The sequence below is a fragment of the Haliaeetus leucocephalus genome, unplaced genomic scaffold (genome assembly GCF_000737465.1).
Source record: "Haliaeetus leucocephalus isolate CR32 unplaced genomic scaffold, Haliaeetus_leucocephalus-4.0 Scaffold849, whole genome shotgun sequence".
Lineage (NCBI taxonomy): Eukaryota > Metazoa > Chordata > Aves > Accipitriformes > Accipitridae > Haliaeetus > Haliaeetus leucocephalus.
The window spans coordinates 3,926,653-3,952,730 of NW_010973285.1; the positions used below are offsets into that span (position 1 = coordinate 3,926,653).

The 26,078-nt window shown below is 39.6% G+C and overlaps 2 protein-coding genes across 3 annotated transcripts in view; one reads left to right on the forward strand and one right to left on the reverse strand.

The window, feature by feature from the left end:
• Positions 1–26,078, forward strand: part of IQGAP2 (IQ motif containing GTPase activating protein 2) — a 107,855-nt gene that overhangs the window by 50,382 nt on the left and 31,395 nt on the right. The window contains exons 5-15 of one of the 2 annotated variants that reach the window (XM_010582840.1): positions 2,137–2,204; positions 2,570–2,683; positions 6,632–6,816; positions 7,469–7,556; positions 8,114–8,277; positions 8,797–8,884; positions 11,394–11,557; positions 12,090–12,250; positions 14,216–14,340; positions 16,490–16,653; positions 25,128–25,218. In XM_010582840.1, coding sequence (XP_010581142.1) covers positions 2,137–2,204; positions 2,570–2,683; positions 6,632–6,816; positions 7,469–7,556; positions 8,114–8,277; positions 8,797–8,884; positions 11,394–11,557; positions 12,090–12,250; positions 14,216–14,340; positions 16,490–16,653; positions 25,128–25,218 — 1,412 coding nt within the window. The remainder of the gene's footprint in view (positions 1–2,136; positions 2,205–2,569; positions 2,684–6,631; positions 6,817–7,468; positions 7,557–8,113; positions 8,278–8,796; positions 8,885–11,393; positions 11,558–12,089; positions 12,251–14,215; positions 14,341–16,489; positions 16,654–25,127; positions 25,219–26,078) is intronic. The other variant, XM_010582841.1, reaches the window with a different exon arrangement.
• F2RL2 (coagulation factor II (thrombin) receptor-like 2) lies at positions 20,028–23,060 on the reverse strand. The gene is made up of 2 exons (XM_010582839.1): positions 22,917–23,060; positions 20,028–21,204 (listed from the first exon to the last, which is right to left on the reverse strand). The coding sequence occupies exons 1-2, from the start codon at positions 22,972–22,974 to the stop codon at positions 20,123–20,125; spliced, it is 1,140 nt and encodes a 379-aa protein (XP_010581141.1). The 5' UTR covers positions 22,975–23,060; the 3' UTR covers positions 20,028–20,122.

Consider the following 26,078-nt stretch of genomic DNA (forward strand, 5'->3'; position numbering starts at 1 on the left):
TCCTGGACTAAATGAGGTTAAGAACCGCTTCATTTAAATTAAGATGCTAAGAGTTATTCTTGTTCATAAATAGCAGGGCCGATGAGGTTTTGGGTGCTTTTTTCCCTGCAGAATTTAGTTTTCAATTTATCTTTGCAAGCAGATCACTGCTACATCCTCAACAAACTATCCCTCTGAAGCTACACAGCTTCAAAACATTGTCTTCATAGGAAGCAATAGAATAACATGCATGTCTTTTAAAAAGTGTGCTATTTTTCAGATCTGTTTTTTACAGTATGTTATACATGAGCTAAGCATAAAACAAGACCCAGGAAGCTCTGCCTGGAATGAACCTCAGTTCTGTGTGGGTGATGCAAGGGGAACTTCACCTGGGAACTACCCTTTCCCCTTTATTTGTCCCCTGCTCCTGATGCCTCATAGCCAGCTTTCTTAACCCCAGGACCCCCTGCTTTTGATTTTATGTGGGTTGTCTGAGGTTCAAGTTACACTATAAAAGCATTAAGCAAGCTGTTTGAAGTGAAATTATACCTTAATACAGAGTAGAAGTGTCTTTGTGTTCCCTGCAAGACTCGAAGCACATTTTCAGCACCACCTGGTGGTTAGTAGGTTTCTCCAAAAAAAGGAGCTTAGGAAGTAACGCACGTGGCTCAGTATCGTCCTGGAAGTGCTGAACAGCAAAAATATGGGTCTCTAATGTTCATACTGCTTTTTCTTCCTCTGTCTTTTTATTGTGGTGACCTCCAAAGAAGCCAGCATAGCCCCATGATGCTGCTGATCATTGTATGACACTCAGCCCTTCAGCCAGGACTGTGTCCCTGACTCAGAGTAAAATCTCTTTAAAAGCCCACAAAGGAAGACTGGCAGGCAGATCAGGGTAACAGAGGAACCTGGTTTATTACTATAGTCACGCGGTTCTTTTCCTGCTTTATCTACCTTGCATTTAAGACTGCCGCTGCCATTCTCACCTTTCAAAGCAATGATTTTGAGGGGCTGCAGCGGTTGAAAGAGTGTCGACGTGCATAAGATGTGCTGCTGTATCCATCCAGGTTGTGACAGGGCACAGGAGTAGCTGTGGTATCATGGAAGATGAAATGCTGATTCTGTGTGCTCTGAAGTAATTGTGACAGCTACAAATACTTGCTTTGAAATCTCATCCTGTAATTTGCTAATAGCGAAAAAAAACCACAACAACAAAACACAAAAGGGAAATGTGCCCCTCTAGAAACAAAAACGTCAAGCCATAATGCACATTTGCAATGTACAAGGTTGGGGTGAAGTCATTTAAATAAGAGGTGCAAAATAATCCTGTTTGAGGAATGTGTTATTTAAGTCTTGTTTTTAAAATCTACATTTTAATCCCTGCTTGCCAAACCTACTTGTTTAACACTTGTTTATTTAATTTCACTGATAAATTATAGAAACACCAGTCTTTTGTAGGTAAATACATGCCTTTTCTTTGAAAGATATTGAGAAAATGTGGATATACGCAGCTGTTTTTTCAGATAGCACCCCAGAGCTCTGGGAGTAATGAGTATAGATATTTTTCATGCTATATTGAAACAAAAATATTAGTTCCCGGAGACCACTTCAGATTTAACTTTCTTCATTTTCCAAAAGCTAAATAGCTAATGACATGCATATGAGATGGGCTTGGATGGACTTACAGGTCCTTGTTCCTCTACCCTTAGTAAGAAGGGTGTCAGTGATTTGTGTGCCTTCAGCTATTAATTACAGGGATGTAATAACACAAGTCAAACCAGTACATGATCCAAAGCTATAAGCTGTACAAAAGTGCATTCATATTTTGATTTTTTTCCCCAATACTAGCTTTTGAATTTCTTTAATTGTCTTCCACTAAGGTTTTCTACTTGTTTACACATCCTCTCTGATCTGAGATACACTGACAGTGCCTCTCTCTTAGAGATGCTTCTTTGAAACATCAGGTCAAAAAAGACTTCTCTTTCTGTAAGACTTAAAAACATAGCATAAAGAAAACTGTAGGGTTAATTTATTCCATATCAGCACATGAAAGTTAAGGGCTAATGAACAAGCTTCATAAAAGTGCTTTTTTCTTGTACAGAAAGCAAACACCTCAACCACATGTAAGACTTTAAATTCTAATTTTCTTCTTTGCAGTTTATATCTGTTCAAACTAGGATTAGCACCACAGATCCAGGACCTACTGGGAAAAGTGGACTTCACAGGTAATAAACTGCTTATCTAATCATATGTTAGATGGTTTCTTCACACAGTAAATCTGCTAACATTGTACATATTTTCTGTTATGGTCTTTCTCCTCCCGCAAGGTTGTTCTGAACACAACCTAATTAAATAGGTGGGTGGCTGCTATTTTTAATGAATGTCAGTCTCTGAAGGACAGAAGGGAGTGAATTTGCATGGAATACTTGTCGTATCTTGGATTCCTTCAAAATGGGGAGGAAAAACTGTTAGGAGGCTGTGGCCACAAGTGCTTTCAAAAATACTGCACCTGTATTTGTAGGTATGGTGATTCATAATGAAATTCTTATGCTTTTGTTCTGATAATACTTCTTTTTTTTTATGTGAACAGAGGAAGAAATCAGCAACATGCGAAAGGAGCTAGAGAAGTACGGTATACAGATGCCATCTTTCAGTAAAATTGGTGGGATTCTGGCCAGTGAATTATCAGTGGATGAAGCTGCATGTAAGTGTGGCTCTTGTTCTGTTTTCTACTGGATAATTTGATAGAACGCTAACAAAATATTTTCTGTGTTTTAATTCACCTAGCTTGCCACCTCTTAATAAATAACAAGAAAAACACAAGTTTTCATTGACTATCACACTGCATCATTTTTGCAAGACCTCTTGCAATTTTTCAGTCTGTAATTTTGAGCATCTCTATTGAACCATAGGAAGTGATACCAGAGACAAAGATTTCTTACAATCTTTTGCATGGGTTTAATGCTTTGGTAGCTAGTGCTCCTCTAGAATGACGAACTGAGCTCTGCGTGTGCCTCTGCACTGTAGGCAGTACAGTGGAGACAGCTGTGGGAACAAGGTGTCTTCTCTGTGCCTCCTTTCTGTGTTGGCAGTTTTCCTCAAACACCCCATCAGGCTGGTGTGAGGAAAAGTCACTGTTCCAGATAGACAACTCTCTTGCATATGGTGGTGCATATGTGGAGGAACCATTTGCCTCCATGGGCAGCTTTCAATCTATCTGACCACTGGCATGAGACCCACAGCATGGTAGAACCTTGCTGGAGGGCACATCCTGCTGGTGCATCTGAAGTAAGCTTTTCCTTTTTAGAGGGATTGATGCACAGTTATGGTCCTTTTGAGTCTGCCTTGAACAGCTTCCACTCAAAAACAAAATTAAAAGCTTTTTTGCTGCCTGAGCCTATCCAGCTGTAAATGTGTTTTTTCTTTATTTCAGTTTTTTGTGGAATGAAGTGATACATTTGAAACAACAACAACAACAAAATGCTTGACCTTAAATGACATGAAATGAAGTGTGTTCCCTTAAATCCACACTTGAAGTCTAGTTATTTTGTTCAAAATCCTAGCCTTTTTCAGAGGAGCAAATTGAAGAGCAGAAGGGCTGGCTTGAGTATGTTCAATGGCACAGCGGGTCACTGATACAAACCAGTAACAGTGCCCTAGACTGTACATGGGGATGTGGAGGGTATAAAAGCTGCATTATAATGAAGTTCCATTGCAACTTTGTTAAACCTTGCAAAGTAGCATAATTGAAACAAGCTGATCTATGATGTTACTTAGTGTGTTGAAATTGCCAGACCTTAACTTAAAACACACTTCCTGATGTTGATTCGCATTCTGTGTTGTATATTCTGGAGCCTGCTATAGCTTCCTATGTGCATGCTTCTGCAAAGCTAGCTCTTAAAATACTGCCTTTGGAAGTAGGGGTAGTTTGTCTCCTTTTTTTAGCAAATTTTCAGAGATTTAATGACTACCAAGCACTTTTCCAGGGAGCTTCCTTCCTCTTCTGAAGATGAAAGGGCTGCAACTTCCTTCTCTGAAAGCTTATTATAGTGTGTGTAGGGTTTCCTTTAACTTCTGAAGAGTTTTCAGTCTTCCATAGAAAAGCAGTGTTTCCTGATGCTGGTCCTGTCCCTTTGGGCAAGGAGTGTGCTGTAGATAACACACCCTGCCCCAGAACAGGAAACATCTGCTATGGGAACCCTCGTGCACTAGTGACGTTGGACATGGAGATCCTGCAAAAGGAAAGGGTCTACTACCCTGCTTCCGAAATGGAGTAAGCAAAAGGAGATATGAAGTGAAACAGCTGCTGATGACTCCTCCTGTGCTGTCAGCAATAGTAGAAATCAGCATACAAAGAGTAAGCTTAAGTGCTTTCAAAGGGAGCTTATTCTGCAGGTAACCCTCTCTATTATTCTGTGCTTCCAGACTGCTCTTTCAAGTCCAATAAGGCTTCTCACTGTTTCTCTTGGTAGATGGGTTCACAACATCCACCAATACCTGTTCACTTCTCTCCTAACCTTGAACCTGTCTTTTGACCACTTTTTGTTAGCTCCAGTTATGTCAGTGAGACTTCTTACACAACTGTGGAAGAGATTACATCTTTCCTATGTGTTTTGTTATATGAGCATTTGGGGGTGATATGTGTGTCTAAGAACAGCATTCTTCTCTTAGCTCTTGAAGTTGATCTGGGTGTTCATAGAGTCATAGTTAGAAGGGACCCACAAGGATCATCAAGTCCAACTCCCTGCTCCTTGCAGGACGACTAAAGCATATGACTAAGAGCGTTGTCCAGACACTCCTTGAACTCTGACAGGCTTGGTGCCGTGACCACTTCCCTGGGGAGCCTGTCCCAGTGACCGACCACCCTCTCAGTGAAGAACCTTTTCCTAATGTCCACTATGAACTTGCCCTGTTTCTAAAGTTCAATGTCAAAGGAACCAGTCTGTCTCTCTGCTTCTCCTCCACCATGCCAGCTGATTCTGTTTCCCATCTGATGCTGTGCTGAACTGAGCTAGAGCAAAATAATTTTAGAACAACTTTCTAGCATGAATTTAATGCTAAGCAATGGGTTATCCACCAACAGCTAGTCAAGTCTTTCCAGTAACTGCCTCCTCTGAGAGCGTATAACTTTACTTCATGCTTCATTTGCCCATGTTGAGTTTCCAATGGTCTGCCTTTCTGTTCTTCTTCCCTAAATTTGCACACTCCTTTGTTTTTCTAAAAACTCAAATTTCCTAATCGTTGACAAACATCTTTCATTTCTTTTATTTACTGAAAGAAACTGAAGGCTCTAAACTCAGATATATAGGCCCTTAGTTGAACTTGATGCAGAAAAGTGCTTTTTACTGAATGCTTTTCTCCAGTTTAGCAAAACTGTGCAAGGCCACATAGCAATTAAATGCTGATCGAATAAGGAAAGATGGCATTTGTGCTTTCCCTCACACATTTCATTGGTGGCATGAAAGTAAATCCTAGACAAGCTGCTGTGGTGATAAATGGGGAGTTGCTGCATTCCTCCTTTAGGGTAAGATCTAGATAAACATTTATTAGGAATTACATTTTAAATAGAAATGTCTGTAAAATCTTTGAGATGAATGTGCCACCAGACAGTTGTTGGGGTCTCTTTGTGGCATGAAGGTCCAGACAAACTGTAGCTCTAGTGAAGTCCTTAGTCTAGACTGATCTTAGGGCCAAAAATGTGCAGGGAATACCTCGGAAGGGTGTGTTAGCCATCACTCTACACCTAATGCAGCTGCAAGTGGTTTTAATTGTGTACATTTATGTAAATTTGCTATGTGGAAAAACAAGAGCATTTCTGACTCCCAAAATCTTGGAGTCAAGCATCTATTTAGTATTTGAAGTTTTCTTGTTTTCTCAAAGGAAAGGTTTAACACTTAAGCTGGTCAATAGCTGTAGTGAGTCCTATGACACTTACTCCCTTTTTCCTGTGCAGTAATGTTTTGGGAACCCTGCAAAGCTCTTTGGGTATTCTCTCGCCCTGTTTGGAGTTTGCTGTCCTGTGGTTTTGCAGGTGATAGAAGTAATGGCCATTACATCACTGTCTCTCTGGTTCCCCAGCTGCTCATAGAGATCCTCAGACAAGGAGCCAGTTCATCCCAAGAAGGCTTAGATGTGGAGTGCAGGGCTGCACCCTGCCTGGGGAATCTTAACTATGTATTCTGGAGGACAAGTTTCATGGAGTTTGGATTTCCTTATTCTTGTGTACTATCCTTCAGATGTAGTTAGTTTAGACAATACTTTCATGTGTCTTGTATCTTCATGGACATGAAAGTAGCTTTAAGAGGAAAAACTACCAAAAATATTTTCAATTCTTACATATAATTGCCATCTAAATGACATAAGACTTGGACAATAAAATGTACCTCATGTTTTATTTTCTGTCAGTAAAATAGTAACCCCTAGTTGGGAGAAGGGTGAACATGGAACGGACAGCAGTGTGCCACATTTGAGCAAACATGGAGTGCTTTTGTTGCTGCAGTCTAGGGGAAACTTTAGGAGTGGGATGTTTGAAGGGGAATATGTAAATTGTTGAACATATATTAAACATTCATTTCAAATAAATCAGAAGAAACAGTGACAGTTTTGAATACGTTTTGCTTCCTGAAGTTTAGGATTGTGCTTTTAATTTTAGTGCATGCAGCAGTAATAGCAATTAACGAAGCTATTGAGAGGAGAAGAGCTGAGCAAACCATTGCAACTCTGAGGAACCCAAATGCCATGTTGCTAAATGTGGATGAGGAACTTGCACAGGACTATCAGAATGAACTCTTTGAAGCTAAAAGGAGAAAAGAATCAAATGCAAGACTTAAGGTAGTGGTATTTTATTAGGGCTCTTATTATACATGTTCCTTCATATTGTTTCTCATGCTGTAGTATTACTGTTTTAAAAATTAACTTAATTTTTAAAATTAGTATAATTAGGAAAAAAACCCCACTTTTAAGCTAAATAAGATAAATAATGGCAATGCAACAAGCTGACAGCCATTTTTATAATATGATTACTATGAGTATGATGTAGCTTAACTTTGACTAAAGGATAAAATACCGGAAGACTAAAAACAAATAAAGATTGGTTTTCCTCTATCAACTGCTTTAGAAAAAACCCCAAATTTTCTGTTTAAAAAGTTGCAAAAAGAATGATACCTTTTTTGAGGATAAAGTATTACTTCTGCCAGAGATCTTTAATGTGAAATTATTTGCTTTGTTTTTTACACAAGAGCTAATGCTTTCTGTAGTTGAACAATGCTACATTATATTTACATGGCTATTTTACAGGAAGCAGAAAATGCTTTAAATATTGCTCAGCCAGTTACCATGAAGTGCTGATTTTTTTAGTTCATGTGGTCAACAAATTCCTTTACAAATACATCCGGCAAATATTTCAGCTGATGCAGTTTTGATGACTCCCACTAATAACTTTTCTCTCTGCAAAGATTTGTGTGTACTAGCAACAATTTTGTTTTCTTAGAATGGAACAATCTCTGAAGAAGAGAGAGACGTCTATGAGGAGCTGCTGACACAAGCCGAGATTCAAGGCAATATCAATAAGATAAACAGTAAGCTATTCTGGATCCTTACAGAAGTGTGCACATAACACATGATCTCCCAGATTCCAGCTGAACATGACCTGAATCCACATGAACAAACAAAATGTTTCTGTGGAAACTTTATGAAATATACAGAAGTAGCTAATGTCTGTCTACAACAGTTTTTTCTTGCTGCTCCTTCTCTACTAATCTTTGGGGGGTTAATGTCTGTGTGTGTGGTTTTTGTTGTAAGGATTCCTCAGTTCAGAATCAAATAATTTGTTGCCTGCTCTGTTTCTTTATGTTTGAATTCCTTTTGTGTGCAGAATACTGTAAATTTTGTCCCCCTCTTCTATATAGAGCCAAAATTCATTCCTAAGCTTCCAGTTAGCAGTGGTCGATCTGCTCCCACACAGGCTCGCGCAGAGCCAGACTCCCTTTGTAGGACTGGTCTTGAAATAGATAATCCTCTGCTGGATAAAGATTGCCACCCTCACTGGCTTTTATAACAAGTGAGATGCTGACAGCAATGGACTACTTCTTCACAGAAACGTATTTGCTGTTTATAAGCATTGTTTTCATTTCAGTTCACATAGCTTTAGTCCAAGTGAATGAGGCTATTGACCGGCAAGATGAAGTGGCACTGATGGCAGGTTTGAACCGTCCTGCTCTGAGCCTATTTGAAGTTCTGCCGCAAAATTCCTCATGGTACCTATTGCAATTGTGTGATTCTAAAGAACAGAAAATGCAGGTAATTTAATGGAACAGATACTACACATCAGTTTGCATTTCTTAGCTGATCTTAATCCAGAGAAATTGCTTTTATCTGCCTTCAGAATCACTTATGAAACAGTTTTATAAAGGTTTTAGAATAACTACTGTACTAATTGACATCAGAGTAGCTGCATTTGCTCTAAAGAGCATGATGCCCTTGTAAGTAGTTACTAAGATACAAGATGAAAATTTGAGATACAGCATGCAACCCCTAATACTATGTTTGTTTTGAAAACAAGTTATAACCTGAGTACAACAAAAGGTAATATTGAATCATTAACAGCAAATGAGAGTCAGTTGGGTTTTAAGAAGAAAACCCATCATTTTGAGAAAGATGAAAATCACAGGGACAGATTAATGCTGTGTTTACTGTGACATTGTATTTGATGCACAGGGGATAGTACAATCAAATCCTAGTGTCCTGTCAAAGGGTTTTTATCCCTTATCTCCCATCAAACTTAAAAGCATAATTAAATCTTTTTTTCTGATCTGTTAGATAGCAGGGGTTCCAAATATGCTCGACAAAAGTGAAATACAGAAAGAAGTTAGTGTTGCCAATGCGGAAGCTGAGGCTCACAAGCTTAGTGAGTAACTGTTTTAATACTCATTCTTTACCATCACTGTTTAATTATGTTAAGCTGATTAATTGAATCTACCATTTCTTGCATGTAAACAAGGTTTCTTAAACTGAAACCATATGTGTTGCATTTTATTTTCGTAAGTGTTCATCTCGGTGTCACAATTGCCAAGTCATCAATCTGTGCTGCATTGGATATATCCTTATCTAAGGTAGCTAACACTTTTTTCTTTGAATAACTTGAGCCACTGGTAAACACATTGGCTAAAACTGAAGACAATGCATGGCTTGATGGCTTGAACAAATATTTATTAGTGCAGTATTAATTCTCACTGGGAAGCAATGACCATCCTTGTAGAATTAAAATAGAATGATCACATGGAAAAATAAAAATAGAATGATCACATGGAAGAATATTTTGCAATCACATCACAGAGGAAAATTATTCTTACTTTTAGACACACATACCTAAATCTGACCTGTTCTTAGCCTATTAAGAATGTCACAAGATAAAAGTTATAGTTTGTAAAAAATATAGTTAAGGGGGATCTAAATTTGCAGTGCATGTATTCCTGCTTTTGACTGGGAACTTCTTTGCTAGGAAGTTCAGCTTTCGTTAAAATGCTGTCGTTTCATGCTACATCTAGGCATGGCTTAGTGGCTGTTTTGTCTCTGGTATTATTTCCAATGCTTTGAATCCAGGCTGATTGCTTTCGTAATGTGACTTAAAGGCTGTACTGTGAGGTCAACATAAGCCAGAAGATACATTTGCGGTAGCAAGTCAAACTTTATTTTATTTTAGATTGGTTAGGCATGGTAAGCAGTACTTCCTCTAAAAGAGTTGTTCCTTGGTAAAGGAAATGAGAAGGAAAAATGTGGTGTATGAAAAGCCATAACAGCAATCTGGAGAGCAACTTGTTTCTTATGTTTGGTTTGAAAAGGAAAAAATAGTTGTTTTGTTACTGGAATGTGAACAATGTAAAGTGTGTTTTGCAAGTTGCATGCTCAGTTCCTGAATTAGAAATCAGTAGGCTGGTTATTAACTAGAGAGCTCGTCTAGTCCATTAGTGGACTCTGACTCTTTTCCTCTTTGGTCTTTTCTCTAAAAAAAGCATGAACGCTGTAGCTTTGAGAACCTTTCCTTTTTCTAACCTCAGGAATAACCAACAGACAGACCCGTCAATCACAAAATGGCCCCATATGACTATGCTTCAGAGCAAATGAGATGAGACACAGGGGGCTTGTTTAGGTGGGCCTTGTTACTTAGAAAGGTTTTCAAAGTCTCTGTGTTGTAATAGTAAGATCTGAGTGTTGCTGCATACGTGAACTGTGGATGGTGTCTGCTGTACAAGCAGTCCTGTACAGACTTGAGCAGTTAGTGGTGACTAAAAGCATTCCCTGGATAATAATATACAGAAAAGCCATAAGATAAGGTAGAAGAGGTGGGGGTTATTTTGCTGATGGAAATGACACTTACGTAATTGTCATTCTTTACTCTGTCTCATGCACACTAACCTTCAAGGTTGTTTCCTTTTGTGCAAGACAAGAGCAGTCCCTTGTACAACATGTTCCTGGGTGCGTCCTGGCCTGGGTTTCTCCAGAGTTGGCTCCTTCAGGTGTGCAATTACAGTGGCTGTGACTAAGCTAAGGTGTGTTTTAAGAGTTTTGCAGCTGCCCAAGTGGGAAGTGTTTTTCAGCATTTTTCTACTGGGGTTCAAACTTCTGCTGAAGTCAGTTCAGCAATAAGCAAAACAGATGAGTTGTTTAGGTACCAAAAAGGGTTATGCTTATACTCCTTTATGGTGGTCTGTTTAATTTGAAATTTGAGCTGTAGAGAAGGGGATAATTTCTAGATGGCAGTGCTTGTGAGGACTGATCTTCCACACTGTTAGACAGACAAACAAACAGGTGCTGGCATGCAGAGGAAGTCCTAGAAGCTGTAGCATGTGGTTTTCCATCAGTTCAGCTACTGAAAATCTCAATCCCCCAACATATTTGGCTGATTTCTACCAGGCCTCCTGAAATGAACAATAAAAATTTTGTTGGTGTTGCAGGACAGGCTCGTTCTAGCTAGCTAAGTCCTACCAAAAGGAGGAGGCAAGGGAGGAAACATGGCACAGGAGAGGAGTGTTTGGGGTGAAGCAAGACTGAGGCGCTGCAGCTGATGTACCCAGCAGTACCTGCCGCAAGCAAACCCAGGAGGGATGTTAGGTCTTTCTCTGTGCTAGGATGGGGTCAGCTCCTTGTTTCGGGTTAAAAGTACAATAAGCAGTCTCTAATATCTAAAAGTCCAGAAACCTTAAATTCTTCCAGTCATTTATTTGCTGCATACCTTTGAATAGACACTGTTTTTAAAACATTCAGTAGTTCTGTCTCCAAGAATCTCACACAAATATGTTTCTTCTCTAATGACAGCAAATTATACTCTCTGGAATAGCCTAACTGCCGTCTACATGGCATAAAAAGCAAATGGCATATGAAAATTAATAGGCTTTTCTTTCCCTGCTGTTCTCTAGAACTTATAGCAGTTGACAATATCAATACTGCAATTCGTAACAGTGATCCTAGTAAAACACTGGTTGCACTGATGAAACCGGAGGCGCAGCTGCCTGTTGTTCACTCATTTGCTGCTGCTGTCTATCAGACTGAGCTGTTCAACCTCCAACAACAGAATGCTGTGGTAAGAGTGAAAAGCTTACAACCTGCTCGCTGATGTTATGTAGTCAAACCACGAAAGAGCACAAACATAGCATGTTGTTGTGTAAAATGAGACTTAATTCTCTTGCCATGGTATTATGTATTGCATGAATGGTTTTCCTTGAATAGGCAATATTGAATCACAGAATTTGTTTCTTGACACACTTTGCTCTGGCTGAGCTCTTGTGTTGCAACAAATCAACTATCATTTTTTAATTGTTGCATGCTCTTAATGAAAAACTCTGTTTTATATATTGTGTAGAAAAGTAATCCCCTGCTATGAGGGTAAGACCAGAATAGATGGGATTGTGGGGCAAAAGAATGAAAGGCTCAAGGTGTAGCAAACCCAGTAAACTCTATCACCAGTGTTGTGTTAATCTGATATGCCTGTGACTAGGAAATTTGCCAGGCTTTTTAAATCAAGTCCATCTCCTTGATGGTATCTAGACTGTGTAACTTAAATTTGTTACACTGCTTATTTAGCTTCCTGACTGCAATACATTATTGTCCTACAGAACTACCTGGCACACGATGAACTGTCTATTGCAGTAGAAATGTTGTCAGCTGTTGTGTTGCTAAACCAGGCCTTGGAAAATAAGGACATCCTAATGATAAAGAATCATCTCAGAAACCCATGCATTGGCTTCAATAATCTGGAAGAGGAAAGCTTTCAACGGTAAAGGTTCATTTTGTCTTGGCTGGGTGAGACTTGGCAACTTCTGCAAAAAGGATAAGTAGGCATTTTATTAGGTGGGCTCTCCTGTGTTGTGGTTATGAAGCTGAAATAGCTGCAAGATAAACATCTGTGTTATAAATTAATAAAGGATAATGTGACAATTGCTGAACTAGTTGTGTATCCTTAAGTATAAGCAATCGCACAACCTCAGATGTTTGAAGGCAGAGGATGTGTGAGGTGCAGGGAAAATATCCTCAGAAAGTAAACATTAAGATCTGACAAGAATTTTTGCAGACACTAAAACGTGAACCAACTGCAGCTGGAAACTGTTAATCAGTAACCTCTCTGCAATTCTGAAAGAAGATCTTTGGAATGAGGTAGTGTTTAATGCCTTAAGCTCCAGGAAGTCCCTTAAAACAAGGCTGACCCCTTTTTTGCCTGAGAATTGCAAAGGTCTGAAAAATGTAGCACAGTCCTGCTTGCTAAAAAGCAGAGTGTAACACTGTGCACATGTGCATGTTTAACATTAAATTATAGCCTTCACTCAGCTGCCAGCTGCTTGCATTGCTACGTGCCTGACTGGTCACAGCCATGTGTTGCTACCTCTGTGCTCTCTTATGTACCTGCAAAAAATATCAGGCCAAATTATGATTTGTAAGGCCTGAGCCCCTGGCATGTGGGGGAGAGTGTGGGGGCATGGGCTGGTTCTTGCCTCTCTGTCACAGCTGGTGGAAACCTCCATCTGCTGCTGGAAGGCATTACTAGGCAAAAGCGACAGCAGTGGCTGAAATCTTCACCAGGCTTCCAGGGGACATGAGTCTGAAAGTGGCCCTTGCTAGGTGTCTCAAAGCTGGAGGGAGGGCAGTCGGGACAGGAATAAGAGGCCAGTGTTTTGGTTAGAGGGAGCAGAATGCCATAAGGTGGAGCAAAATTATTCTGCCACTTGGGCTCTGCTAATGTGAGGTGGTGCTTGTGGGCAAGAGAAGCAATGTTATAAATATACAGAAATGGGCCCCAAAGTGTCCAAGTGCAGCTTTTTTGGCTGGTGTTACTGTGACCTGATCTTTAGATTAAGCTGCCAGTCAATACAAATGAAATTCTAGGAATTGGTTGGAGTAGAGAATAAAATAGAATTTTATTATGCCATTGTGTAAATCTGTGCTGCCAACCATATGTTGAATATTGCAGGAAGCTTTGACTGCACAATACCAGAAGGAATACAGTAAAGCTAGAAAAAGTTCTGTGAGGGAGATGGTGTTCAGTGGCTTTCTACCAGAAGAGATTAGCTTGTTAGGAATGTGTTTCCTAGAAGAGACAATATAGGGGAAATATGACAGAGGTCTGCAAAAGTTAATGATGTGGGGAAGGTTAATAAAAGTTGCCAGCTTCTCTTATAACTTCAGTTTTTATTTTTTTATGAGAATTGGAGCGAGAAAAGGTTGGACACGATCAAATATCAAGTTTAAAATTTACATAAGGAACTGCCATCTCACAAAACACTTAAATAGTGGGAGTCATTCCTCAAGAATATATAAGATTTCAAATTAGAGTTGATAAATTAATGGAGCACAGCATTTTTGGCAACTAGCAAAGTGATACGTAACCTCTAGTTCAGGAAGCCCTTAAATGCAGGCTGTTGAATGCTGGAAGGGCAAATCAGAGCAGGATTTATCTGTAACACCATACAGCAAAGTGTACGTCCAGTGTGTGTATTACCATCATCCCACGTTGCCAGGAAAAGTGCTCTGAACTAGTGTACAGGGCCATTTTTTCAGATCATGAAATGCATGTGTAGAACCAGCAAGGCAGCTTGCATGCCTGTATTATTTCTGGCAAGAGATGAGTTTGTCTGAAATTCATTGAAAAAAATACTAGGCATTAAGTGGTGGATGATACATCTGACTAATTTTTTATGGCAGTTTCTTGTATATGAAGTACGCTTCTGTATTTTATATCTTCTTGTAGTTATGCTGATACACTATTGTCTATTAAGTCAGAGGCTTCATCTCAAGGCCAAGATTATTTAAGCTGGAATGATATCCAGAACTGCATTGACATGGTTACTATGCAAATTCAAGAAGAAAATGAAAGTAAGTAATTCTTCCTCTACCTTGCCCACAGAGATGGTAGTCTCGTCCTTGGTACATAAAATTCTGTGCTGAATGGCCTTGTACAGACACTCTTCAAGAGAGAAAAGCATTCAATAATTTTGAATGCCTGTTGGTCTTTAAATCTCCTTGAATTATTCCTGGTTATGTTATGGCTGGTTGAAAGATATCATAGGGTGCCTGCCTTCTGTGATGCTGAAAAAAATGCCATGGTTCTGCCCACTTGGCAGTATCTTTCAGTATTTGCACTTGATGGTCTCACTTTGGGGATTTTGCAGAAATTGTAAGCAAAAAGCTTATTAGGAGATAGTGAAAGAAGTTACAGGCAGTGTCCTGTGGAAAAGTTTTTTAATGTTAAACTATTTCCAAGCCCTTGTTTTTCACAAGGCAGCTGGTAAGAAGTTATGCAGTGCAACCATCTGTCCTGCTCTCCTTTTAGGTAACCTGATTTCGCATCTGAGAGTAGCTTCTTCTTCCCACTTTGCCTAATATAAATGGATTTAGAGTTTATTTTTGAAGCTGAATGCAACTGCATTGCCCTAAAAGTGTGGTGTTACACTAAACATGATAGCTGGTCATTTGGGTTTCAAAAATGCTAAAGGATTAAGTTTATCCACTGATACAGAAGTATGGTGGGTTTTTGTTTTTGTTTTTTTTTTAACTAAAATTTAAGTCTATTGAGTTATGCCTGATTTGCCGGAGCAAGAAAGGAGAGGGCAGCTTTCAGACTGCTTGCCATTTGGGAAGCAGTCAAATATAATTTGAGAGCCTTTGTAAGGTGCAGGCTGTTTCCAGTGTGTGTGCCCTTCATGTGTGGTGCGTGTGCCCTTCCTGCACTGCCATTGGTGTCATGCGTGCTACTGTTTCATACTGGTAAAGGAAGCTTTCTATTACAGAAATACTAAAACTAACTGGATTGTTGCTTCCTAAATCTAGTCAAGTGGTTGCCATGGACCCTTGCGGCTTGCTCGCAATGTGTGCCCTCCAGCCTGGTGGGATGCTGAGCAGTTCATTTGACTGACATAATCACTTTTTTGTCTGAATCTCTGCGGTCACTAGAAGTTGAAACAGGCCTTAAGAAAGGTGGTCTTGCACTAGGAGAGTCAGTATTTAGTATTAAAATAGTTGCACTTGGTTTCAGTGACACTGGCTTCTGGCCAGCGATGGTTATTTGGGGCAGAGAAGAGAGGAAGAAGGGTGGCCTCTGTTTCCATAAGCAAGCCTGCATGTCTGCACGGCCCCTCTTTGGTAGCACCCCAGAAAATTGCTTGTTCCCAAAGCCTTATGAGGACATGGATCTGTGACCCTGCCAGCTGGGCTTTGGTGGGTCTGGGAGAGACTTGGTGAGAGATGATCCACTGCCAGCAGGTATACCATCCCTCACAGGAGATGGGGAAGCCCTTGGCTGGTGCCCTTCTGGGGTGGCTTTAGGGAGAAATTAGCCTGAGCAGCACATTTCAGCACCGTTTGGGGGTAGGAGGAAATAAGATGTTGAGACCACTGTGAAGAAAATGAGTTAGAGGTTTTATTAAATACAATGGGCCATGTTACTTGCTGACTGAAGTCCTGAGTGCCACTAGTCTGAACAATCAAGTGATTTCTCATAAGGTCAACATTATCAGATTGGTTATTTAAGGTGAAGTTTAAAAAATGAGGTTAAGTTGCAATGTAATGCCGTAGCTGGGGGGTCAGTATGTTTGTATTGGTCCAAATCAGGGTTTCAAGTAATCTGGTCTGAAATCACCTGAAAATAAGTCTTTCAGCACTGTAAGCCAATATGTAGGTAAACATATTTAGATGTGATGCCCAGCCTTTCCTTAAGCTTCATGGAGATACTTCTGTCCTGAAAGTAAGGAAGTCTGGTTTTGGGTTTTGGGTAGGATAAATTTGATTTTTATAAGAGGTAGGTTCAGATGAACCAATAAGAGTGGCAGAAAGGAAAACTGTATAACTTAATATCTTCACATGAGTTTTTGAGCAAAAATAATTTAAATTCAGCTTCTTTTGCTGCCTCTGCTTCTTGTTACTTGATTTTTCTGTTCTTCATGTTACTGCTTTGTTTGTACCTCATATCGGATAAGTTACATTTTTCTTTCATGACTATGTCTTTAATAACTTTTCTGTTTCACAGGAATCATTGCAGTTGGCCACATTAATGAAGCAATTGACCAAGGAAATCCTGAGAAAACTCTAGAAGCTCTACTGTTGCCTACAGCCAAGCTGCAAGATGTGAGACCAGTAAATGCAAGGCATTATCAGGATGTTCTGTACCACGCCAAAGCACAGAAATGCAAGGTTAGAGCCTTAACTGTTGCTGTTTGTCAGAACTGAAATGCTAGTTCTTTTCACTTACATGTGTGTCCTTGTCCTGTTCCCCTGATGTTCGGATTAACTGTGCCAATGGGGTTGTAAATAAGCCAATGAAAACAAACTGGCACTAAGTAATTTTCCACTACAACTTATTCTGACTGGCAAAAGGGATTAATTCTCGATGGATTAATACTAAGACATATTCTGCGTATGTGTCACTACTGACTTGACATAACCTTGCTTCATTTTTAATTCTATTAGGTCGCTGCAGCTATTACAAACCGAGGGCAGCAGCAGCCCTGACATAGTTACGAATTTGTGCAAGGATCTAGTTACTAGACTGTGTCAGGCAGGTAGTTACAATATGGATGCGACTTGAGGCTTTTGCCAGAAAGGAGTCCTAGTCATGCTGAAGTCATGGTGTTCCTTAACAAACCTCTGGAAAGTACTTTGAGAAGCCTTAGTTGCTTAAATCTGGTGTGTTATAATAGTGGATTTTTTACGTATTTCTGGCTTTATCATGCAACAACAAACTGGCTGTCTTGTATGTGCCTTCAGTTTAAACTTATCTCAGCAGGATATTGCTATCTGCTTCCCCAAAAGCAGTGACCTGGTTAGCATCACAGCTCAGGGAAGCATAAACAAAGATCAGCCTAACAGCTTGCAGGATGTGACTGAACACAGGATTAACTAAAGCTACTAGCACAGCACTTAAAATGTCCAGTACTTGTAAAACACACTTACAATTCACATGTGTTCCTGAAGTAATATGGTCAGCTGGAGAAAGTCACTGAACTTCAGCTTGTAGAAATATCTTCCAGCTATCTTGCCACCTCACCTGTGGTACCTGCTGTGAAACTGTGTTTCCACAATGCACCATTAGAGCTTTCAAAAGCCGTTTGCACATCTCAATCTCTTGCTTGGGTTCCCAGGTAAGGACTGGTTTCACTGAGCCCTGGATCCTGAAAAGCTGACTACTTTAGCAGCCCTGGAAGGGCCAGGGTTGGTATTTGCATGCAGAGAGTGTCCACGTGGGTGGTGGCTGCACAGTGTTGGCTTGGGACGTGCCAGACCCTTTGTGCACGCGTAGCGAGCTGGGATGTCCCTGAGGCAGAGACCTACAGCCCGCAGGTGCCCAGGTGGCTGCACAGAGCAGCCCTGCCCTGTCTTGCTCCTGCTGCCTGCCGCTGCACTCCCGGGGTGGGTGCAAACCCGGTGCCTACTCCTGTCCCCGTGTGAATGTGCCGATAGGAAACAAGGGGGTCTCTCCAAGTTTTGGAACAAAAACGGTGTAATCTCTTTGAAATCTTCTTGTTCAAAAATTTGTGACGTTCCTAGAGGCTTCTGCTGGCCTTTCTCTCCTGAGATATTTTGTCTCTGCTGTCCTTTGACAGCTACTTAAAACATCCCCTCTGTAAACAGGACCATTGCTCCTCTTTAGGAAGAGAGCAAGACATTGTACTAAATGTGCTCCCAAGAGAAATATTCAGATGCGTTAATCTGACTTACTCTCTATGCCGGTTAGTTACACAGACATCACCATTCCTTAGTTAAAGGTATGATTTGGATTGAACTTTCCTTAAAAAAAAGAAACCCAAACACAATTGAAAAGATCGTGCAATGACTAAACTCTGTCTGTTTCCCACTCTTTGAGCCCTGTTTAGAAAGCAGATCTGCCTTTAATTGTATTTAGCATGTTTTAAGAGTGAGCCATGGCAAAAGGAAGTATTTGATTTACAAGGATCAGACAGGTCTGCCTGTGAACTTCCTGTGTTCCTCAGTGTCTGGAAAAACATATCGGTCAAACCTGTTTGCTTATTCTAACCAGCCTGCTGTCACGTCCCTGTAGCTGTGGTGGCTTTGGGAAAGTAGAGTCTGCACCCAAATCTCCCAGTACCCGTTACAGGTCTTAATCTCAGATCACACCTACTTGTTTCTTGCTTGAAACTGAAAATGCAAACCTGGAATTTATTTATTCCTGTAATCTTAAACCACAGCTTCTAACAGTTCTCAAGGCCATTTCAAACCAAGTGTGTTCAGGTCCCAGGGAAGGGAGACCCTGTGTTGAGGGAATGTATTATGGATACATGAGAAGTTAAGCAGATGTGCCAAACTCTGAAATGGTTCCTGTGTTATTTGATTTTTTGAGTGATAGGCACACAGGTTTTACAGTTAAGTCCACGCTTTTTGTATTTACAATAGTTGTATAACACCTTGATTATTTTAAAGTTATCTTTAAAATCTGTTCTTGTTCATGTTGAGGTAATGGCATGATTAAAACTAACTTCAATTAGGAGCAAGAAGAAATTGAAAAGGGGGAGTCTTCCCAGGATGCAAATTCCTTGAAGACATTTTCCAGTGCAAATTATTTTATTTAAGTAAAGTTTTTTACAATACTCCTGTAAAAAAAAAATCTTTTTTTGTAAAACATCTTTTCTCATCGCTGTCTTACACGCTGCAGTTACAAATACAAATGCGCTAACCACTGAGCTCATTTTGTAGGAACTTACAGTTAGTATATATATAGCTCTTGAGTTTCCATAAATGTAAAAGCTGACCCTTTGCTTTATTAATGCGGACAATCAATCACAACTAGCTTCGGTATTTGTAACACTAGATGTTTCCTGTGAGGATGTGGAAATAGAGAATACTACAAAATAGCTTCCCTGTTTTGCTTACCAAGCAAGAATAATACATGCCTGGATTCACACTGATAAGGGTTAGCTCCCAGCAATCCTCATGGGCTAGAGGAGTGCAGGCACTGACGAAGTGGAAGAACAAGTCTGCAATGCAAAGCTGGTTAAGCAGCCTTATAGGAGATGCTGCCTTGGAAGTGTCAGGCTCCATGTCTACAGCTGTAGATTTACTGCTGTTAAACATATAGGGACTCTGGCTCTTTATTTCCAACATCCAGGGCAGTATTTGCTCTTGGCTATGTGACAGGGAGCTTCTGCAAAGCTCGACAGCTCCCAGGCATGTAGACGACACTTTTACTTGTTCACATTTCCACTGGGCCAAAAACTTGTTTTCATATCGCTGTTCCTGCAGTGATTGTGGGCTGAGAGCTAATTTGAAGTATTTGGAAATCATGAATGGACCTAAAAGTACCGTTCAGCTATTGATCCCTCTTCTGGTGTTCGGAGGCTGTGGTGACTGATATCCTGGTTTCTTCTCCATGGCCATGAAAGTGATCTTCTCAGAAGGAAATGGAGGTGGCAGAGCCACTTCCCTGAATCTAGGTACACCAGATGTTGCAATACGAGTGACAGAATTATAGAGCTAGAAAAGCGTATTTCTTGTGTGGTGTGTGGAAGGAAGTAAATTTTACTGAGATTGTGGGGTTTTTTAACACTTTTTAATTTTTTAAGTTTAATTGTTGCACTTGAGGTTTGTTGCTGCCCTGGTTAATGCCATACAAAATCATAATTCCCATAATATAAATATAGAAATAAATTCATTTTTCCCTGGATATTTTAACCATTGTTAGATAAATATTGGATTGACTTCTAATTTTTGACATCAGAAAATAAAGGAAAGGATCAAGACAACTGTTTAAGCTGCTAAGGCATAAAGCAATTAGATAAAAAGAATACAACCCATCTGTGTTGTAATAGTAGTAGTTGATGTGATGGATAATAAGGATAATATTACTTGGCACAAAGCAAATAGCAAAGATGGTAAGGATCAAAAGACTGACTTTAACGTACCAGAACCATTCATGAGTCTTAAGTGTTCGTATAATTGAGACATAGCAAAAAACAATAGTTGCAAGAGGTATTAAAAACCCAAAGATAGCTAAAGAAATATAGTAGTAGAACTGGAAGGAAGATATTTTTTCACAGGCATTTTGCACGTCATGGCAGGTAAAAACGTCCAGTTGTTTCACATAATAGCTTTGCTGCATTATGCAAAGTGGAAGCATGTACAAGAAAACGATGGTCCACACGGTAGCGCAGACTGCAATGGCATAGGCACGTTTTGGCAGGCTCTTGTAGGTAAAGGGGTGAACGATGGCCACGTAGCGGCTGACGCTGATGCATGTGAGCAGCAGAATGGAGCAGTACATGTTTCCGTAAAACACCACAGTGGTAGTTCGACACATGATTTCCCCAAAAATCCAGTTGTTCCCATTGATGTGGTATGCTATTTTGAAGGGCAGCATGATGCAGAAGAGCAGATCTGAAACTGCCAAGTTTGTGTAGAGGATGGCAGTGCACACTGACCGGATCCTGAAGAGCAGCATCCACAAAATGATGGCATTAGACGGTACACCCAATAAAACAGCACTGAGGTAGACAGCGGGTATTAGCTTGGTGCTCAGAGAACTGGTCAGGTACTCCACTGTGGTGTTGTTCACTTCTGTTAAGGTGGAGTCATTTGACTTTTTTGAAGAGCATTTCTGTTCTGTGATATGGATGGTCGTTGTCTCCCCTTCTATAGCATAAGGGGGGATGTAATCATAGTCTCTTGCTGAAATTCCACGGAAAGTCTTAATAAGAGACACTGTTTTAATTGCAGAGCCATTCAGTGAAAATTCTGAAGCTTAAAAAAAAAGTTAAAATTGTTAAGGACAAACTACTGGATTAGCAATATAATTCACCTTCAGGTATGGAGAAAGGTAAACATCTCCATGTGAAAAACAATATATGTTTAAAAGATTTGGTGGCATTCTCCTTTGCTTTAGGTGTTCATATCAAATGTACTCAAGGACAATCTTCACCTTGTCATCTCACACCCAACCTTGAAAATTTAGCATGAATTTAGCATCAAGATGATCTTTCTGCATTTTGCATGCTTTTAGTAATCTTTGGCAAAAAAATATCAGATACTTGTGGAATGTTTGTCACCTGTAGAGGGTTTTTTCCCAGTAGTAGCAATGTTGGTAATTCATCATATAAACAGAAGCCTTGGTCTAGACTTGATCAGAATTTCCAAAGCAAACAGCGGTACTATCCTTGTCACTTCACAGATGAAATGCATGACTGCAAAAGATACAAAAAGCACTGTCTTGCCTAATACAGGCTGAAACTTTCAAATTAGAAAGTTGACATAACCTTCAATTTTTTGGTCTCATATATCAAATTAATGTTATTCTTCAGCTTCTGACTAAAGCAAACCAGGTCTTTTCAGCTCCTCATATATGAGGAAGGGCAGTCAGTCTTGAGAACTGAAAACAAATGCTTGGACTGACATTAGATCAAATTTATTGGTAACCTTTTCATGCAGCAGGAAAATTTTCAGTGAATATTGTTAGCATGTGGGCAAAGTCAGTGATGCCACTTTTATTAATATGTTCCTTACATATTCTGTTCCTCAGTCTTTAGTAGAGAACTTTGTAGAGACACTGATGTATCCAGATAAAGCACAAATGTGTTCAAAATACTTTCTAAAATCATGTGTTGCAAAATAGATTTTGCAGAATAAACAGCTGTGTAATTAATATTGTCATTTAAAATCTTTCTTAGCTGTGTTTAATGCAGAAAGACTTAGTGTAAAGCTTAGAGCATGCATCTTGAAACTGGAATTCAGAAGCAAACTCAAATTTGGATGAAAACATGTGCGTTTTTCTTTTACTCTTCCATACTGGAATAAAATATGGAAAACAGTTTTATCAATGCTTACTGGCAGACTTATGGTAGAATGTTTTGCAATGATAGTTAGTAGACTGCATCCCTTTTAGTAATTTTCTGGACGGTTAATCCAGAACATAAATTTTAGTCACTCTTTAAAAGACATATATGTGCATGCATGCATATATGTGTGTGTGTATATATATATATATATATATATATATAAAAATTAACTTTTAAAAATGAGCTTTGTTTGAAAACAGCTTTAATTCTAGTGATTTTAAAAAATGGGCTTATTATTTGATTATTTCCTTTGGTTATTTTTGTCACAATAGTTATCTGAGCATTTCCTTCTAATAGCACCATCTGTGGTCATAATTCTGTTGAACATTTTAAAGCAGAAAGAACAAGACTCTACAGGTTTAAGATTATCATATCACTACAGAAATACTAGAGAGAAGACGAGTCCTCAGTAAGCACAGAAAGATCCCTTAAATAAAATTCCTTATAGAAAGTGACTGTGGGGAGGTAAGGTGTCACTGAAATGGAAGAATAAAAATCTGCCTTAAGTGAGACTTCCTAGACTATAGTTTTCTGTAAGCATGCATGTACAACCCATTCAAGCTGGTGAAGCGCCAACACTATCAAAAAGGAATAGATACAGAAAGGAGGACTCACCTGTTGTGAAAAGACTGGAGGTAAGAGCGAGCAGTCCAGTGAAAACCAGTATCTTCATTGTAGTACGTGATATCCAGCTAGCCAAACAACGATGCTGATCTAGTTCATCTCGAAAGGTGTTTTGTGGGGGATTTTTTTCCCCTCTCTAAGGGACTAAAGAATGATTGATCTGTCCTCCAGAAGCATCCTGTAGGCATGAGGTTTACGGTAAGGAGCTAGTTTGTTCTTTGTCTACTACAGCAAGAGGGTGTGACGTATCCAAATATGCACACATGACTCAGTTTCAGCCTCTGCCCAACACAGAGATAAAATTGCTTTACAGCAGCAGTTTAACTCCTAATTTACCATGAGCCTGAAGCCAATGTGGGGGGGGATCTACTGGAATTTGTACATACAGCTATTTGAGGGTAAAAAAGGTGTTTTATGGAAAAATCAAAGGGTATGTTTAGTAAATCCTCAAGGGTCTCATCCACAATCCGAAATGACGTGTTGCTGAACTCTGTACCTTTCTCAAGGAAGAAGCCAGGCTTGGAGAAGAGTGTGGTGATCTCAGTTTAGCAAATGCAAAGGTGAAAGCAAGCCACACACAGAAACATGCCTTAAGAAAACTGTGCTCTGCTTTTCCCGTGTACCTCCCTACCAACTGTTAGCTGTCTGTTCCTTCGATCCAGCTGCTGGCTCTGCTCGGACAGTTCCCACCCCTCCATGGCCTGCAGCCTCTAAAACCTTTCCCCTATTTTCATCTAGTGTTTTGTTGATCCCTTCCTTTTTCTCTGCCTTTTTTTTTTTTTTTTCCCCCTTCCTTGAATGACAAATAACAACAGCTTGCTTCAGCAGACAAAATTAGCCCAACTCTCAGTCTGGCTTCCAAGCTAGCAGTGAGGCTCGGTATAAGCTGTACTTGGCTCCAGAGCAGTATTTGTGTCTGTTTTTGTATTTAGTGTGTAAAAGCTGGATGCCAGATAAGGAATTCTTTTCAGTTTCTCAATCCTTTTCTCAAAATTATCAGCTTTAGTTTGGGAATTTAGTATACACTCTCCCAAATGTTAACTTTAACTTTCTTCTTAGAAAAACTTGTGGTGTGTGTCCACTGTTATGCGATTGCCTGACACTACTTGATTTTATTTAGATATTCTGCTACCTTGTTTACATATATGATGCAAACTGAAGAGTCTGTCTTTAGGGGTTTTTAACCCTGTCTTCTCTTTGTAATTTCTGCAGATAACAGAATTGTTGGATTTTTGGCCTGGAGTTGGGTGCAAAACCAGGGATATTCATTGTGAAGCTGGTTCTTTGTCCACACTGTTTTAGCTTGAAAGAGTTTCTGGTTTAGTTTTTTTTTTCCTGAAGTATTTGTGTGTATATACTCCTAGATCTTTATCGAATACATTCCAATTTCTCTCATCATTAGTCTATTATAGACCTGGCACTCCTCTTTCCTCTTCAGAATGAATTTTGTTGCCCCACCTACTTCATTACCTTTTAAATGTCACTTTAGCTCCAAACCCCTATTTTCTCAGCTGAAGTGTTGGTTCACCTGTGAACCTCGGCAGCCAGAGCAGGGCTGGTTGGTGGGGATGCTGAGCCCCCTTCCCTGCACCTTCTATTTTGACTTGGGTTTAATGCCATGCATTTTTAGCCTGTAGGAATAGTGAGACCTGCTCTGCTGCTTAATTCCTGAAACATTTGCCACCTGAGCTAAGTCATCATTACTAAAGCTGAGCTGTCTTTCTCTGACAGTTTTTGCTGTTATTTTCTAATGTAATGTGTATTCACATGTACATGTGGATCCTTTCCAAATAAGGGATTCTGAAACAAACCAGCCTTCTGCCGTCTTCTGCTTTGGCATCTTTATGCGGCTATCACAGTGCTACCTGATAATGTGTGGTTTTACTCGACAGTCAGATTATTTTGCCTACACATCATGGAAATGAAAACATTTCTAGCTTTGATCAAAATTTTTATTGATCTTTAGCAGGATAGTGTCTTCTATACGTGAAAACTTGCAGAGCTTTGTATTTGAACAGGAGCTTATTCAAGTCAGTAAATAAAATATGAACGTGTTTTATTGCTGATTTTAAACAGTTAAATTCTTTTTAGTGTCTAAGGGGTTTGCAATAATAGATTGTATATTGGAGCTCCATCAGTACGTTCAGACAACTTTTGTTATAATTCAGTTTTTTCAAGGCTTTTCTCTATCTTTTTTTCCAGGAATCCCAAGATGAATCAGAGCTTCTGTGGCTGGATGAAATACAAAAGGGAATCAGTGATGCCAATAACAATATAAAAGAAGCGGCAATCTGTAAGCATTAACCTGCATCTGCATTGCTCTTGTTTTTATTAGTCTTGAAAAGTTGAAATTGGTAATTTATTTTTTCCACTTCAGGGAAGTGTAGCAGCCCTTTAAATACATAAAAAGAAATGAATGCGTGTTCTTTATCATACTGAAATGAGGGTGACTTAGATCTCCAGGGGTGGTATTGGTTTTATCTAAAGTGGTAATCCTTAAGGCTTGGCTAATAATTTGGTGGATTTGGTTATATAGCTTAACATCATGACCAAGATTTCTAGTGTCAGTATATCTTCACATAGCTGGTGAAACAGAAGCATATGTGAATGAGAAGGAATATACTGTTCAGGAGATTATTTTGCTTATGTAAGACTAAAATTTTGATGCATGTTTTAAGAGCAAATTCTTACATGTTCACAACTTTGATTATTCCTATTTTATTATAATGCCTTCTATTAAGTGCTAACAAAAAAAAAATAGGAACATGTTAACTTTAAAAGTAGTGTCAAAAGAGCACTTGGGCTTTTTGGGGAAATGCATGCTCTTCCAATCTGTAAAGAAGAGGAAATCTGTAGGAAAAAAGCTGAGGCTTGTCAGAGCATTTTGTACTGGATGCACTCAACAACTTCTGTCAAAGTTTGGATTGAATATAATTATTTACATATTATGAATATTTTTTAAAAATTAACTTGGGCAAGTAATGTAGAAGCAAAAGTAGCTGGGTGTATGGGGCACACTGGAGAGCACGGTGACACCCCTACCTGTTCCTGCCTGGGGCCAGCACAGACCAGCCAAGGCTGTTAGCTTGACACTGGGTATTGGTTCACCTTCTGCTTGACTTGGCTTTGGTGAGTCAGTGTTGCCTTCTTTTG

Excerpts from the sequence above, each read along its gene's own strand:
- F2RL2 (XM_010582839.1), bottom strand. The coding sequence starts at position 22,974 with ATGAAGATACTGGTTTTCACTGGACTGCTCGCTCTTACCTCCAGTCTT. Across the intron at positions 21,205-22,916 it reads CTCCAGTCTTTTCACAACAG|AATTTTCACTGAATGGCTCT; the intron begins GTGAGTCCTCCT and ends TTTAAGCTTCAG.